This window comes from Zalophus californianus, chromosome 4 (genome assembly GCF_009762305.2).
Source record: "Zalophus californianus isolate mZalCal1 chromosome 4, mZalCal1.pri.v2, whole genome shotgun sequence".
Classification (NCBI taxonomy): domain Eukaryota; kingdom Metazoa; phylum Chordata; class Mammalia; order Carnivora; family Otariidae; genus Zalophus; species Zalophus californianus.
This window is the reverse complement of record NC_045598.1, coordinates 61,938,361-61,956,338: the sequence shown is the minus strand read 5'-3', so window position 1 is coordinate 61,956,338 and position 17,978 is coordinate 61,938,361. Positions and strand designations below refer to the sequence as shown.

The window sequence follows — 17,978 nt, the reverse complement described above, 5'->3', positions numbered from 1 at the left end:
CAGCAACCCTACGTTTGTTCTCTATAGTTAATAGTCTCTCTTATGGTTTGCCTCCCTCTCTTTTTTTTTCTTTTCCCTTTATTCATCTGTTTTGTTTCTTAAATTCCACATACGAGTGAAATCATGTGGTATTTGTCTTTCTCTGGCTTATTTTGCTTAGCGTAATACACTCTAGCTCCATCCATGTTGTTGCAAATGGCAAGATTTCATTCTTTCTGATGGCTAAGTAAATATTCCATTGTGTACATATACCACACCTTCTTTATCCATTCTTCAGTTGATGGACACTTGGGCTCTTTCCATAATTTGGCTATTGTTAATAATGCTGCTATAAACATCGGGGTGCATGTGCCCCTTTAAATCAGTATTTTTATATCCTTTGGGTAAATATCCAGTAGTGCAATTGCTGGGACATAGGGTAATTCTATTTTTAAGTTTTTGAGGAACCTCCATACTGTTTCCCAGAGTGCCTGCACCAGTTTGCATTCCCACCAACAGTGTAAGAGGCTTCCCCTTTCTCCACATTCTTGCCAACACCTGTTGTTTCCTGATAATTGCATTTTTAAATGTAACTCTTTTCTTTTGAAATGTTGACTGTAATATCCGGGAGTAAGTGAAACAGGCTTTTTCTATCTTAGTTTCAGCAGAGGTTCCATAGGCAGAGAATAAAACAGTAGGCATCCGTAGGGCTGCTGAAAGAAAGAAAATTCATTGCAAGAAGGAAGAAGCTGGTGGTGAGGATTTCACTGGAGAGAGCTGTAAGTATGTTGATTTCGCACACCTACCTGTCGTGGATAAGAGGCAATGCTTTCCCCTTAGCTTAAACCAGATGAGAAAGGCTTTTAGAGCACACCTCAGAGAGCTTTGGCCTCGCTTCTGATTTTGGAAAATGCAGTGAATGATATGTACATGGAGCTATGACTCATGGAAGCTCAGTGTTCCAGATGTCATCCTGTCAAAGCAAAATATTGAAGAACTTGCACATCTGAGAATGTAAACCAGTATCACACTGATCTTTTTAGTTTTGAGACCACATTGATCTCAAAATTGCCTTATATTGAGTTTCCAAGCAACCATCCAGGTATTTCTCATACAGACTGTAATTCAGTTAGATATCTTGATATTTTAGATGTGCAAAGAATTTTTTGAGGTTAAATCAGAACCAGCTTGCTACAGAGGCAGATTATTCAACGAGGATTTAGAATGCCTTAGTTTATATCTTATTGTCTTCTTTGTTGGCCAACCCATTAATCTCTTTGAGTCTCGATTTTCTCATCTGTGCCATGAGAATAACGGCACCGCCTCACCTTGCCCACCTTCAGAATTATGAGAATTTAATGAAGTAATGTGAATGTATTGTTAGCTCTTTGGAAGGACTCCATAAATGGTTCCCTTCTGCCTTCATGATGACACCCTCAATTTGTATCATTCCCAGACACCCTGCAGGGGACAGTATAACACAGGGGCTTAGAGCCATTGCTAAGGAGGTGTCACCGCTTAAAAAGCAGGTGATTATGGGCAAATTACTTCAATCCTTTGCGTCTCAGAAATTTTCTCTGCAAAAGGGGAAATAATAGTATTTGAGTGTAAGATGAGACATGACATTTCAAGTATTTTAGCACAGAGCCCGGCACATGGCATGGATCCAGTAACTTTTTTAAAATTGTCATTACTGCAGCAACTATAAGGGTTTCTTATTTTCTTTGATGACAGGGCCTATAACTGGCCTCCAGAAATCTGAACAAAAGGTCTCTTTGAAACACCCTTGACCACTGTGCTTGCTCTGAGGACAACAGAGTGCCTTTAATTTAGTCTGAAAATGGTTGATTTCCAGCAGAGGGAGGTAAAGGGAGGAACGCCCACAGAATGCCATTTTGCTGGTTTCTCATTCATTTTGACCCACATTTTTTACTAAAATCTCTTGCCAATCCTCTGAGATGTATCCCCCCCAAAATTCGAGGTGTGCTATGTCCCCCAAAGTGACAAGGTTGGTTTGATTCAGTCACTTTTATTTCATTCATCAGCTCTTTGTTTTATTGAATTAATAAAAAGTCATCTGTGTTTCTGCTGTGCTGCTTCTCAGAACCTCTCTGGACTGTAGAGGATAACCTGGGTTATTAGGAGCTAAGTTGCAAAGAGAGAGAAAAAGGTTAATTTAGGCTTGTCCTGGCCAAAATTTGAGATTTGGGATATAGCAGTATTTAACAACCTTTATATACATTTTTTTAACTTTGTACTGGTAGAAATATTTATTGAAACAATTTCACAAATCTATATAAAATGCAGTTTATTAATGTCATAGATACAAAAATATTTTATTTGAAATTATTTTCAAGTTTAGGCTTAACACCATAACATTTTTAGATCTACTTTTTTTCCTTATCAATTCATAAACATCAATAGTGGCCCTTGTAAATCATCATAAATGGACCAAAGCATATTGTACATTGTACCAATGTACAAATGTACCACAATGAAATGACCCATTATAAATTCTGATAAAAAAGAAGAAAAAAGAAAACATTTTTATTTAGCTTTGGTCATCTCACCCTCTGGAAATATATTATTTCTTCTAGATACATGGAAATCCTGAGAATAGCTTGCAAACCATATTATTACCTTAATAAACCCTTAGGAGTTGGGAACCCCAGATTAGGAATTGCCAGGTATGGCTTTAGCCGGGATCATTAAAACCAAATCAGTTAGTAGGAAAGATGTTATGTGTATTGAAGAAAATGATGATTTTAAACTCCAAATGATTTTTTCCTTTCTTACTTGTTTCTTTAAATCTAAGGTGTTTATCTTAATTACTAACATACTATTAACTAAGTTTTCACTTATCTAGGAGTGAAATAACTACTTTTAGGGGAGGAAGCAAGAGCTCTGGATCAGAAAGATCTGGTTCCACTTACAAGTTGGTCGACATTCAGTGAGCTAGTAAACCTCTCTGAGGCCTGGTTTCACCATTTATAAAAAAAGATCAGTAACACCTAACTTACCAGATTGGTTTGAGGATGAGAGAGGATGTAGGTATAGAGAAGATAGTGACTGGCTCGGTGTAGGTAGTTCTTAAGATGTAGATTATTCTGAAGATGAACAAGTTACCATATTCTCAGTGCTTACTATATACCAGGCCTCCCTCGTTTTCTGATGAGAAAACTGAGGGATAGCTACTCTCAGGAGCTTTCCCCAAGTCACGGAACTATTATATAGCCTATTAATCACTATAGTCCAGCTTTGCTGTGATAACCAACAACCCCCAGATCTCGGTGGCTTTAAATAGCAAAGGTTTGTTGCGCATCTGTGTTCCTGTCCATCTGGGGTTTGGAGCAGGGCGGGGGAGGGGGGCTCTGCTCCATGCTGTCCTCACTTGGGAGGACAGGCTGAGGAAAGTGCCACCATCTGGAAGGCTGCTGGTTGCTGGGCCCAGGGGAAGACAGGAGAATCCGGCACAAGTTCTTAAAATAGTCTACCCAGAAGTGACACATCATTTTCCACTCACATTTCATTAGCCAGAGCAAGTCCTGTGGTCCTGCCTAACTTCAAGGTGTTGGAGACGTGCCAGCCTCTCTTGTATCCTGAAGTTGACAAGAACCAGACGTTGGTGACCAGGAACACCTTCCACAGTGCCAGAATTCCAATTCAAACCCAGGTCCCCGACTTAAACATGGACAAAATAAGGGAGCTGGAACCTCTTACCTCCTCTTAAAGCTGTTCTTTATAACATGGCCATACTGGTCCATCTAAAGAAAATGCTCACAATTTACAGTATCATCTAGGTGTGACTACTGAAGTCCAAGTGCAAAGTCATGAAGCCAAGCAAAATGAAGGGGATTTATGGGTTTTCTACTTTTTGTGATTATGGATAACTGGAACTGAGTGAGTACCTTCCATTTAAGACTTAGCCTCTTTCTTGGTCATTTAGTTGCCTTTTAAGTCAGTAAAGCTGCATTTTTCTCCTTTGACCTCCTGTCCCTTCTTGCTAATGCTTCTCTACATCATGGCAGACCCCGGTGTTAACAACTTTGCTTCCCCTCCCCCCACCCTTCGGCTTACAGCTGAGGAAATAGCCTCAGTTGCTGTGTGTGACTATAGGGCACATCGGAGGGACAAGGCCATGACATTTTGTGGTTCTGTTTCCAGTGTTGTGGAACTTGGGCTCAAAAGAGCATTCTCCAGCCTCCCTGCCCGACCAACCATTTAGCTCAGGGATAAAAGCTCCCTGTGGAGGCAGCCCTGCACAGGTGCAGACAATCAACCCTGCAGTCACGATTCCACCTGCTTAACCTAAATGTGGAATCTGAAGTGGTCTTTATTGAGTGAGAGAAAAACTTATTTAAAAAAAAAAAACGTGAAGGAAGGGAGGAATCCCACAATTTTGATCTTGGGTCAGCAATGGGGGCTGTGTTACTAAACTGTACATATCCCAAGGAATTGCCACGTTTTTCTTTCCAAATGCATTTATACAGCTCAGGAGCCGTTTTTTCACTGCATTGGGTTTTCCTGCAGTTGACGGGTGGATAATCTTGGTCTCCAGCTCCCACTCCAGAATGGTTTTCCCGTGTGCATGTTTTGCATGTTTTTTGACGCTTCATCCACACTTCCGTTTCTTTTGTCACAGTAGGAAAAGTCTCATTAATTCAGAATTTGTGATCCCTCTAACAATGATGGAACTTTTTTTTAACTTTTGTGCTCTTAGGGAGAAACTGTTGGCTTGAGCAATCATTAGTGAAAGCATACTCAAACTCCTTTAGGGGTGCTTATTTACATGAAAATAATAGATTAATTACCAAAAATATCTTTATCTAGTCAATATTTCTTTAGGACCCTATCAGGTAGCACTTTCTTAATCTGAGTTACAGTATGAATTTGTAAGTAAGAAAACTACGTTTTTATTTTAAAAGTTACTATAGTTCAGATGGTTTGTTCTGTGAGCTTGACTATCACCTACCTCCCGTGTGGACAATCCCAGTCTTCTGCTCAAAGCCGTGAATGTACTTCTACCCTGAGGTTAAGAAGTGCAGTTTTGTTTACAGGACCCAATGCAAGGAGTTACAGTGCCCCCTGTCCCTCTAGCTGTAGAGAGGAGAACAAGATAATGCAGTCAGCAGTTTGTGATGCCGGCATTCTGGAAGACGAGTACTGTTCTGCCTCCGCAGAAAAGCCAAGGCCATTGTCATTTAAGCCAAATGAAGCTGTAAAGTTTTTAGAGATGGGTGCTCTTAAAGGCTAGAGGATGTGGAATGTTCTATTTGCTCTGTCGGAAAACAGATGTGCAGTAATAAATGAAATTCCTGCTCTTCGGTTTCTTTTCACCGGTCACATTATTGAGCTACTGTTCTTAGAGAAAGTTGGGAAGAGAACAGTTGGTACAACTGAGAACAGTCTTCCTTTGGGATCAGTGACCTTACAGTTATTACCCTCCCCATTGTGTGGTCATGCTTCCTTGCCTCTGGCACGTGGGGAGGAATCGAGCAAAGTGTTCAGAAGGGGAGGTGACCCTGCAGATGGGGCTTGACACAACAGAGCCCTGTTCAAACCCCATTTCCTTGATGAAGCCATTACCTTCCTACCTTTTCTCCCTTTTCTCCTCTTCCTTTTTTCTGTTCCAGATCTCAACCTCCATTAATGTTTGGGCTACAGAAATGAGAACAGGGTCTGTAGACACTGACTAAGTCCACTGTTGCTCGAGAAGCTTAAGCAGGGAGGTGTTAGCTTGTTACATCTTCTCCCCAGGCCCCATCCACCTGGCCAACTCCTACACAGCTGTTAAGGCCCATCGTAAGAACTGCCTCCTCCGTGAGTGTTTCTCTGACTTCCCTAGAGAAACTTTTTTGGGGTAGGGCTGGAGAATGTATTTATCAATAATATAATTACTCAAAAACAATAAAAATAATGAACACTCTTTATTTTTCTTGCAGATTTCTTCATGGTTATGCCTCCCCAATAGCCTTTATGTTTCTCCCTTTTCCTTCTCTTCTCCTCCATTGAGGCCAATCTTTTCCCTTGCCTGGTATACAATACCTGGGAGAGGGTGGTGAGGAAGTATCGGGGTGTCAAGACTAGAGGGAATAATAATGTGATTCCTTGAGAAGTGATATTCAGCATCACCAAGAGTGGGAACGTGGCTGGAAGTGATGGGGGACAAGGATAAGACAGGAGCCTTAGTTAGAAGGCACCGTTACTGCACCTTTTGCACACTTCCATCAGCACTTAGCACTTTGCCATTCTTTGCCCACATGTCTATCGAGCCGATAGCCTTCAAGCTTGAGGGCAGACGGGAGTTCTGGTCATCTTTGAGACCTTGGGTGTAGTAAATACCACTGATTTCCCGTGGCCACCACATAAGTTCATTGACTGCAATACTGGCATTAAGCTAATTAGGGAAGCTTATTAGGGATGGTTGGAAAACAATTCAGGTTTGAAATCAAATCCTTGTGCAGGTGCTTTTCATTCTCCAGCTTCTCAGTGTTATAGCTTTGAGTCACCTAGGCTAATGTTGGAGGATGTAAGGTATCAGGGAGCTCTCTTATAAACTTAACCACCTGCACAATTGTGACCTGATGAAATGCTTCCCTTACTTACTGTGGTGTTGTATGGGTTGATAAAAGAAAGTAGCCCTGGGTGACGTCAGATCATCATGCATAGTAATTATATATGGGAAGAAGTCTGGATGACTTCACCTTTATTTGTGGGAGAAAGATAAACCCGTGGAAAGATGTGTTCCTCCCAACCATTTGTGGATTCCTTCATTTGCTTCTTGAGCACCTACTCTGTGAGAGGCACTGTGACAGGTGCTCGGATAAAATGGTGAAAGATGTGGTATCTGTTCTCAGAGTCCGTAAAGGTCAATTACCTTTCTGGTTGCAGTAACAACGTAAACTTTTGCTGTAATGGGCCAGATAGTAAATATTTTCCATTTTGTGGGCCCTAAGTTGATGTTGTAACTACTCAGTTCTGCCTTCATAGCACCAAAGTGGTCACAGATGATTCATAAACAAATGGATGTGGCTGTGTTCTATTAAAACTTTATTTAAGGTTATGGAAATGTGAATTTCGTGTAATCTTCATGTACCATATAATAAATATTCTTCTGATTTTTTTGAACCATTTACAAATATAGCAACTCTTCTTAGCTTGTGGACTGTACAGAAACAGGCAGGGGCTGGATTTGGCCCTTGAGCCATAGATCTCCCACCCCAACCTAGGAGATGGTCACCGGTACTTTAGATCTGTGATTCCCAAGTCTAGCTCCTGTTCAACCGAAGTGGAGATCTGCTTGTCTCTTGCCCCAACCCCAACCCCACAGGTCTTCTACAAAACAAAAATCTTTTTATAAATTTATGGTACTACTGGGGACATCTGGGGACTTGTTTACCTGCGAGAAAATGAAAATGACCCCAGTGACTATTTGGTCTCTGAAACAGTTTTAGTTTTTTTCTTTTTTCCCTTTTTTTCCCTTTCTCTATCTCCATACTAGAAATGAACATAAAAATTCTTTCTAGCTAAATTCCCAATTCAATTTCACAGTGAGCATTTTCTGAAGTGAAAATTAGTAGCTTCCTTGCAGTTTTCACCAGGGATGTGAAACTGTGCAGCTCACAGGGGTGGGGGGTGGAGAACTCAAACCCCGTTTATGAATTGGTACATGCTGCCAAGAGTACCTTGCTGTCTGCTGAGTGCCGGGGATTCCTTTCTACAGAATCCTGAGTATCTACATAGTGTATTTTAATTTCCTTTCTCATTCCACCAGTGAGCAAATACCATTTTCTATTTGCACAAATGAATTAATATGTAACAACTAGTACCTCTATGAGATTATATTATTTACACCATCCTTAGGGGTTGGCAGCACTTGGGCAAATGATAATGTCTTTCTCTAGTACCCCCTCCCTCCTGGCCAATTTTTATCCAGGTGAAATGTAGTAACAGGGAGCAAGAAGGACACCATCAAACAGGAACCACAGGCAGTAGGAGTAGACATCTATGGGGCAGATCTGGCTCAAGTCCCATTGGTGGCTGCACAGTGATTAGGTATCTATAGAACTTCCTTGTTGAAGCGTAAGATGCCACTTTCACATCTCACATCTTTTTTCTTTGACAACCTCTGCTTTTCTCTAGCTCTAGCCCTGGTCCCCAACGCAGCCTTGAGTCCTCAGTCTCAGGATCTAAGTCATTGAACTAGAACTCTTGTTTTCCCCCTGCTGGGATGACTCTGATCTTTCAGGTCAGAAAATTCTGATGGCGGAGGAAATTTGACTCCTGCGGCAACTCACAGGAATCATGGGGGAAGGAATGTTGTCATTGTTAAAAAGCAACACTGAGGGCTTTGGAATCAGAGAAACTTGGATTTGAATCCTGGTTTTTCCACTTAGGAGCTATTGTAGAGTTCAAGCAAAATAATTAGCTCCTCTGTGTCTTAGTTTGGATAGCTGTAAAATGGAGGAGAAAACCTTCCTCACAGAATAGAGAGGAGGATTAAATGAGATAATGAACAGTTAGTAAGTTCTCATAAAAGGCTGAGGAGAGCATCGAGTAAGTGGTCAATAAAAAGACTATCACTTTGACAAGTTTTAAAAAATCTGTTTCCTTCATTTATTTGCCAAATGTTTGTTGAATTACTGTTTGCTTCCAAGAAGACCGAGAAATAAAATCCATGTACCATGTGAAATAGAGGCGCTCACGTTCAAGTAGAAGAGACAGCCATCTGCCAGCAAGTGCAGTCATGCAGAGTCGGGGTGTAAAACAGAGGTACGTCAGGTAGAGCAGGGCCCCAGACGTAGGAGTCATCAGCACACCTGAGGATATCAGAGAAGGTGGTGTGCAAGCTAAGTGTTGAAAGATGCATGGAAGTTTGTCCAGGGGTTAAGGGAAGAAGTATGTTCCCATTCACAGGATGGTTCGAGATTTGGTTTTGCTAGAGGTCAGGGTAGCAGAGGGGGAGAAAGTGGTCACAGTGGGACTGATGAGGGACTCAGGGGTCCAGTGATGAGGGACTTGAATATCAAGTGAAGGAAACCGGACTCTGACATGCTCAGTGGGTCTTTATGATGTGTGGGAAAGCAGAATGCCTGTAAGTGTTTGAGCTAGAATGGAGATCCATGGAGGGCTCAGTCACCATGGATGTGTCCAGCCTGTCCCTTACGCAGGAGGAACCTGAGGCCAGAGATCAAGTCCTGCAACAAACAACCTGACAAAGTAAAACAGGACGCAGGAAAGGTCATCTAAGTCCAGTGCTTTAAGCTTCCTCCACACCAAGGGCCTCTCCTGTAAATCCAGGCTTCTTCACGGAAGCCCTGCCTTCTCTGTGCTGGATTCACATACAAGTGCAATTCTAGCATGCTCCTGAGAAACTGCACCATCCCACCTTCTGAACTTCAGACCTATGGGCACTGCCTGCTGGGAGTGGGGACCTCAGTAGGAGCAAGGATGGAGATTTTCCAAAGAGGAAATGAAGGGATTGCCATGCCTTCGAGATCAGAATCAAAATCAAAACGCCAGATTGAGAAAGACCTCTTTCTTTCCCTTGAACTTGCAGTCTAGGGACTGTTTTACAACTGAATGTCCATGCATCACCGTGGAGCAGCCCTGGACTTCCATTACCCGACCTGTAGCCACCACCCAGCCCTTCCTTCCCCAGGGCCTAGCAGGAAGCACAGCAGCCTAAATGGGTGTGCCTGAGTGAGTGAGAGAGAGAGAGAGAGAGAGAGTGTGTGTGTGTGTGTGTGTGTGTGTTGTTTCCAGATTACAGGTGCCTGGGGAACCCGCACCCAGGGCAACAGAACAGGGGCCTGGGTCTCCTCCCACATTAGGACCCAGAAAGAGGGGCTGGAAGCTGAGCTGCCCTTCCAGCTTCCCCAGGCTCCGCTCCAGCAGCGCCTGGGCCTTTCCAGAACCTCCACGCTCGCCTTCCCTCCTCCCTTAGCAACCGCGAGGCTGTGGATACCGCCAGCGGGTGGGGGCCCGGGAGGCACGGGGCAGCTCTGCGGCGGCGGCGGCCCAGCTCAGGTGGCCCGCGCACGGGCGACCGCATTGCGGAGCCACCCCGCGAGCACAAGTGTCGCTGCGCCAGCGCGCACAGGGCCGCGCGCACAGGGCCCCGCGCACCCGACCTCCGCACCTGCCGTGGGTCCAAAAGGGATGCTGCAAAAATGAGCCATTCTCACCCGGCTGGGTAAGTGACAACTGGAGCTTTTCCACCCCGCGGCAGGTGGCGGCTTCAGCCAGCGGCCCCTCCTCCTCCCTCCCGCTGCGGGGGAAGGGGCGAGAGGGGGAAGCGAGAGGGAGGCTGGGGAAGAAGAAACAAATAATACGGATTCTAGGTTGCGCTGAGGATGGCAGAAATCCCAGGCTTCCTATCTCCTCCCTCCCTTTCCTCGCTTCTTTTACCAACGTTCGCCTCTTTGAAATTTTCACTCTGGAAGGATTAAAAAATGGATGTGAAAAACGCATACATTAAGCAGGGACGTTAGCTGGGATCAAAAAGATCCCGTGGCATGGGACATGTGTTTGAATGCAAAAGTAGAGGTCACCAAAATATGCATTCATTTGGAGCTTTGGGAAGGAGAGATAAATTTTCACTGTGGCGTCTTGCAGAGAAACGAGGTGTGAGTTGACTTAATGTCGAGGGAGGTTCTATTTTGAGGGGTGCCCCTTATTTCAGGGTCATAGAGATCCTTAAAAGGGTTTTGACCAGGGAAGGTGGTATGATACTGAAGAGGAAGGAGAGAAGGAAGGAATTGTGTCCTTGTGTGTTTACACATGATCTGTTGCTTTGGGCAGGGTGACTCCTCAGAAGATGTATTTGGCAATTATTTAATCTATTCTAGAAAGTTAACACAGTCATTATTGGATGTTGTTTAAAAAATAAAAGGTCTTGGTCCTTTTATTGGAAGGGAGAATATCCAATTTCCTCCCAAATTAAACAATGTAATGCATATTAGGTGGTTTTTTTATTATGATACATCTAGTAAGCAGATAATATCCTAGTTGATCTTGCAACTAATTTGAAAATGTTTTCCTTTTTAATTGGATTTATTGCACCTTTTCAAGAGCAGCAAATTAGTAGAGGACAACATATTTAAGATCATTTGGAGTTTGTGATGTCTGGAATACCACATTAGTCATTGTGTTTAGGATTTATAGTCAAACTTAAAGATTTTATTTTTTAATGAATTCACTGAGTGTAATGACGTAAACAGAATGTTTAAAAAACTAGAGGTATACAAGGTGCCATGTTGGAAGTCAATTTCAGAACTTTTTTTGGAAAGCAGTGTAGCTCCAACTAAACAAGCTTCTCATTTTATCTCAAATTGAATTTAGTTTAGGTACTTTAACACTTTGATGCTGAACTCCTGTGCAATTTTAGTTAGCCGTGGGTCATGTGGGATGTAAATGGTCCTATTTTTCTGCAGCTGCTGTTTGCAGTATGTCCACATTCGGGAAAATGAATGTGTCAGTCATGGTTGTCTTCCTGTTTTTCGAGTTTTTGGCTAAGTTAGAATCTTATTAGGCCATTTAATCATCCATTTTAAAATGTGGAAAAACCTGTAGCTGCTTATTAAATTGTGCATGATTAAGATTTCAGAAACTGAAGGGAAATTTTTCTGAAGCTCCGTTAGTTCCAAGCACATTGGAAAAAAGGAAAATTTATATCTAGGGAAGGAGTATGCTTTGTGGTACTCTTCGAGAAAGATATTAAGATGGTAACAATAATTTTGCACTAAAATTGTAAGCTCCTGGAGAGTAGGCACTATGTCTTATTAATCTTTGTGCCTCCTTTACCTAGGACAATGTTATGCATAAGGTAAAGCTCAGTAAATGTTTGTTGAATGAATGGTGTGTTCTGACACTCCCTCCAGTCTGGAAGTGGATGTATTCACATAGGAAAAGCATACTAGAGCTGAACAAGTGTTTACCATGTGCCACGCTGTAAAATAATGCTTCACATGATATACCTCGTTTAATTTTCCCACCCATTTCATGAGGCAGGTTCTAGTCACCCTCATTCTCACAGGGAAGGAAACTAAGATCTGAAAATTTCGAAAGGTCTCACAGGTAGGCAGGTGTCAGGGCTGGAAAGCAAAACTAGGCCGTCCAGTTTCAGAGCTTGTGCACTGTACAATTATACTGCATTGCGTCTCATGGCCAATAGCTGAGATGTATTGGAGCCCTAGATATATAGAAATTCCTATCCAGATCAGACCAACATCTGACAAGTGATTGCTTTACATAGCTATCTAGCATGTTGATATATAGAAAATTACTTTGTAATAACGTGTATATGTGTATTATTTTGTTTTTAGTTCATCAAAAGTAAATGAAAACAATAAACGTAAGAATAACAACTCTAAATGCCTTAGAATTCATCCAAGAACAAAATTATTCAAATTGCTGAAGTTTCTTGTCAATATAAGTAGGGATTATTTTTCTTGCCTATGCCACCATTTGGAAATAATAAAAGATTCAGTAGCAAATAAAAGGTTTCATTAAAGCTGAGAAAGCTTTTCCATCATTGCTGAAGTAGTTTGTACTTATTACATTTTAAGGATAAATGGTAATGAAGTGCAGTGGTACAATAAAACAGAAATTTCGAATCCCTAAAATTCCACCAATCAATAAGTGATGCCCTGATGCTTTCTCTTGGTGCTTCCTTGGAGTTCCACTGCTCACTTAATTACAGCATGAAACACTTGATATAAAAATTGCAAAGGGCCTGTGCTGACTTAGTTCAGATAGAGTTTGGAGTAAATAAAAATGGTCTTAAAAACTTCTGCCAAAGATTATAATAGAGACTTTGAATCTGAGCTGCATTGTAATTTGGGGGAAGTCAACTATAAAACATGGCTCCTGGCACTGCCATCTCTGATGCAATTGTTTTAGAGTGGGAAATTTCAACTGATAGTCCCTTAGCTTTGCTAAATCTCACCCTGGGTTGCTCTTTCTGTGCGTGTGCACGTGTCTGTGGGTTGCACTCTAGTCCTGGAGGTGGAATGGGGATATTATACCCCTCAGTCATGCATGAGGATGAAATGATACAGCTCTTCTAACTCCTTCAAAGGATCGTCAGTGAATCCATGTGAAGTTGACTCCCTGTGTGAAAGATAAGCTTGGCTCTAAGTAGAGATAGTCACACTCATCTGTAAATTTGCTTTGAGGAATTGGAAGAATGGGGAGCATTATGGTTTATGACAAGATAAAAATGCAGAAGATGTATGCTTGGAAAGATTGCTCCAAGGTTTAGACACACTTTTTTAAAATTTAGACCTATTATTGTAAATCTTTTTAATGTAAACAAATGTTTCTGTACTGACAGAGTACAGATCTCCCTCGACTTATCACGGGGTTACGATCCAATAAACCCATTGTAATGTAAGTCCAAAATGCACTTAATACACAGAACCTACTGAGCATCATAGCCTTGCCTACCTTAAATGTGGTCAGAACAATTACGTTAGCCTATATATTTGAGTAAAGTCATCTCACACAAAGCCTATTGTATAATATAGTGGTAAATATCTCATGCAGTCTATTGAATGATATACCGAAGGTGAAAAACAGAATGGCTATCTGGGTACATACAGGACGGTTTAAGTGTATCAGTTTTTTATCCTGGTGACTTAGAGGTGACTGGGAGCTACCACTGCCAGGATCACCAGAGGCTATCATCCCCCATATTGCTAGCCAGGGAAAAGATGAGAATTCAGAATTCAAAATGGTTTCTTCTGGGTCATATTTAGGTACCATCGTAAAGTCAAAAAATCATAAGCCAAACCATTGTAAGTTGGGGACCCTCTGTATACTGAAGTGTGGTATAGAAAGAATTAACACATCCCTAGTACTTGCTGATAACTCAGTCCTTCTTCATCAAAGGCAGGTGAAAACTGCTGGGAGTAAAACTGTCAATTTTTAGATAGTGGAGATATATATATATCTCCAAAAGTGACAACAAATTATCAACCCACCATGCCATTTACAATTGGAGTTCTCATTGTACTTTGTCTCTGCCTTTTTTGTTTGTTTGGTTCAACAGGGTATTTTCTTAAAAATTGTGATAAAATTAACATATAACACTAGTTTCAGGTGTACGATATAATAATGCGCTATTTGTTATGTCCCGCAAAATGATCAACATAAATACTGTATGATCTCACTTATATGTGGAATCCAAAACAATAACAACAACAACAACAACAAATGAACTAATAGAAACAGAGAACAGAACAGATTGGTTGTTGGTGGAGATGGGGCTGCGTGAAGGAAGGGTGGTGGTGAAAGGAGTGAAGGGAGACAAAAGGTACAAACTTCCAGTTGATAAATCAATCATGTCGATGTAATGCACATCATGGTGATAATAGCTAATAAGACTATTTTTTTTTAATTTGAAAGTTGCTAAATCTTAAGTTGCTAAAAGTTTTTTAAAATTGAAAGTTGCTAAATCTTAAAAGTTCTTATACACACAAAATTTGTAACTGTGTGGTGATGAATGCTAACTAGATTTATTGTGGTGTCTGCCTTCCTAGCAAAGTGTAGTGATTTATATGGCTGTAGTAACATTCTAGTCTATTCGTTGCTCACCACTCTCCCACCACCAAAATTATCTCTGTCACACAGAAAATCAGAAGTCATTAAATATTGAATTCAAATTGGGTAGTTTCTACTCACCCTCCTGTTACATAATAACAATTTAACTTCAGGAATAAATTGTTTCTGATTAAACGAGGTGAATTGAATATGTTCATTTGTCTTGACTTCTTCTCTGATCATCTATTATAGATTCTGCTCTTTTTGTTATAGATGGGATGTCATCTCTTACTCCTTTGCTTAACAAACCTGTTCACATACATAGATGGGATTGGAAAGGGATTTGTTTGTTCAACATCACTCAATTCTTTGAATTTCTTCAAAGTTATATTGCCAAAAATCACATAGTGATCTATTGCCAAAAAATGTTTTCAGTGATCTTTCAAATGTGATCCTTCACTTGTGTTGAAAGCAAAGGGTTGGACAGTACTTGCAATCATATTTGTTGCCCAGTCATGAAAGCACTTGTTGTATTAACATATATGCAATACTCCAGGTTGTCCTTTTACTTTTCAGATATCCTTCTAAGTTCGGTGCACCCTAATAAGACACCAGGTGGTGAGAGGTGTGCCTTTCTTTTATAAACATGGAAAGGTGATTATAAAAGGGAAGGGGGGTGTGGATCAATATGATGTGGAAGTGCATTTTCAGTCAGATCAGTTTTAGGAGAGCACAGAAGAAACTAGAGGGTCTAGAAATTAATTCCCCTAAAACTATCCTTGCCCGGGTTCCCTTAGGAAAGTCTTTAGGTATCCAAGGAATGTGCATATCCCAGTATGTACACTTCTTGTGTAGAGAACAGGGTACTGTCAGATGCAGTCTACTGTAGCACCCCACTTCCTTTCTCAAAATCTCTGCTGAAGGAAGGTCTCTCTAACTGCGAAAAGTGGAGACTCCCCCAACTTATTTTGATTATTAATAACTACAAACAGTTTTTCAGGGAGATAAGAAAACAAAACTTCTGTGACCTAATTTTCAAACTCAGAATCAGCCTCAAATAATCTGGGTCTGGTTGTTTATGTATCTTCAAGACTTTAAGTTTCCAGAGATACCATTTTCAATGAAAATTTTAGATTCTGGAAGATAGTACTGAAATAATCTTTTTAACTTTAATAAATAATTTTGGTACAGACCAAGAGAAGTAGTATGCAGATTGAATTATTGGATCTTTCCTGCCAATGACCTACTCAGTTCTCCCCACAAATAGTTGAAAATAGTGTAGGCTTTGGAATGATTCCATAAATGTCCATGGGTTTAAAATAAACTGTTTAATTAGGTGGGGTTAAAATCTGTAAAAAAGAAAAAAATCTAGGATTCAATATTCATATAGATTTGCAAGCATCTTTGTCACCTTTCCCTAAACTTGAAGTCCCAAGTGATATATTATGAATATGATTTATATTTTTCAAAAGGAGAAGGGAAGAGGGACAATCAATTGAGTCACAGTCAAAGTAGAACCCTTGGGCACTACAAACAAAAATAAATATAGTGAACTGACAGATATTATGCTTTCAGTTAAAATAAACTATTTAAGGTAAATGGATTGTATATAGTTACCTCATTAAATTAATTTTTGGCTTGAATGATCAATTACTGGTCCTGATTGCATGGAATAAGACTTGGGCAATGCCCTCAAAGGCGACTTACTTGAGTGTATAGACACTGCATTTTGATTTTTCTTTAGTTCCTTGCTTTGGCCTATCTCTGTGGTTCTGGAACTTATGCATACAAAGAATTACTGAGTGGTGCGGCATACACAAAACCATGGCTATCGTACTTTATGGATTAAGCTCATGATTTTTAAGAATATTTTTTACCATATAAAACATTTGCCTCTTGTGCTAACTAAAAAAGTCAACCCAAATGTTAGGTAGGATTCCACTATACCTCTGGTTTCTAACTGATCAGAAGCCTTTTGGTTTTTTTTCCTAGCTAGAAGCTCTAAATAACTCTCCTCTTCCAAGAATTCCAATTAGGGAACACATCCTTCATTGACAACATCATTGCTGCAGGTTGTTATATTAGAAAATATATTGAGATTAAAGTAATTCACCTGAGAGCTTGCCTTTCTGGATTAATGCCTTTCCAGAGAAAAGAGGAGAAAAAGATGTTACAAGTTCAGTAGATGCAGCTTGAAAAATCATGCCTTACTGAGATTCCGTCAATATTACGATTAGAAGTTTTTTGAGAGTCGTTGTCAAAGCATTGCTTTTATAGTGAGCCACAAGACACATACTTTAAAAGTGAAGAACATTTCAAAGTGTAGATGTATGGGTCAGGCTTCCTTAATAACTTCTCATTCTCTTTAAGGTCTGCTCTGACCCTCACTCTTCTTGTCTCCCGGTCTCTTTTGTATGGTTAACTCTTTTTTGGTCTACGGGCAGATTACCGTGAGGTGCAATTTCTTCTTCTGCCCAGTGCTTTGGGGGATCTCTTTGGAGAGCTTCATTATCTGCTCCATATCCATCCAAACTACCTACATGGATATGGTAGGATCCAGAAGTATCTGTTCCCCTTTCGGATGGATCATCACTGACCCATCTCTGTTTGCCAACACAGATAATTTGGAATCAAAGTGTGGGTTTCTTTTTACTCGAGAAATATATTCCTTGTTTCTATCTAAATCCAAGTTACATACGTCAACTGGTCGTCTTTTTCACTGTGCTTGTGTTATGGGCCAAATTGTACCCCCACCCAAATTCATATGTAACATGCCAACTCCCAGCACCTCAGATGTGATTGTATTTTGAGATATGGTCTTTAAGAGGTAATTTTGGTTAAATGAGGTCAGTGGGGTCATTAATCTCATATGACTGGTGTCCTTATAAGAAGAGGTTAGGACATAGACACACACAGAGAAAGAAGACCATGTGAAGATAGAGGGAGAAAAACGGCCATCTGTAAGCTAAAGAGCGAGGCCTGGAACAAATCTTTCCCTCGTGGCTTTCAGAAAGACCAACCGTGTTGACAACTTGATCTTGGACGTCTAGTCTCCAGAACTGTGAGACAATAAGTTTCTGTTGTTTAAGCCCCCCAGTCTGTGAATCTTCATTATGACAGCCCTCCCGCACTAATACAAACTGTCTGTCACTGCTGATGCTCTTTATACTTGGTTCTGCAAAAGTTAAAGATGGCCTTTATGAGAAATGTAGTCATTGGAGATAAATGATTTAACAATATGAGGCTCATGAAGAGTGAAGATTGGAAGCCAAAAGTTGAAAAGGGAGATAAAACTCAAAGCAAACAGAAAGTATGATTAAAGCACTAGTGAGGAGAAGTAATTAAGATAATAAGTCAATGGTCTCTACTGGTAAGTATTGAACTTTTCTGTTTAGTCTGATTCGTAATCAAATTACTCCCTACCTCTCAGCATCTTACACTAGTTGGGATAGAAA

At 40.7% G+C, this 17,978-nt stretch overlaps 1 protein-coding gene across 2 annotated transcripts in view; it reads left to right on the top strand.

The window, feature by feature from the left end:
• Positions 1–660: 660 nt before the first annotated feature.
• The window catches only part of ERICH3 (glutamate rich 3), a 106,324-nt gene continuing 89,006 nt past the window's right edge, over positions 661–17,978 (top strand). The window contains exon 1 of one of the 2 annotated variants that reach the window (XM_027625721.2): positions 661–758. Coding sequence is in view for 1 of the 2 variants with exons in the window: in XM_027625713.2 (XP_027481514.2) it covers positions 10,152–10,174 (23 nt within the window). In the remaining variant the exon portion in view is untranslated. Of the gene's footprint in view, positions 759–9,874; positions 10,175–17,978 lie in introns of those variants that run through there. The other variant, XM_027625713.2, reaches the window with a different exon arrangement.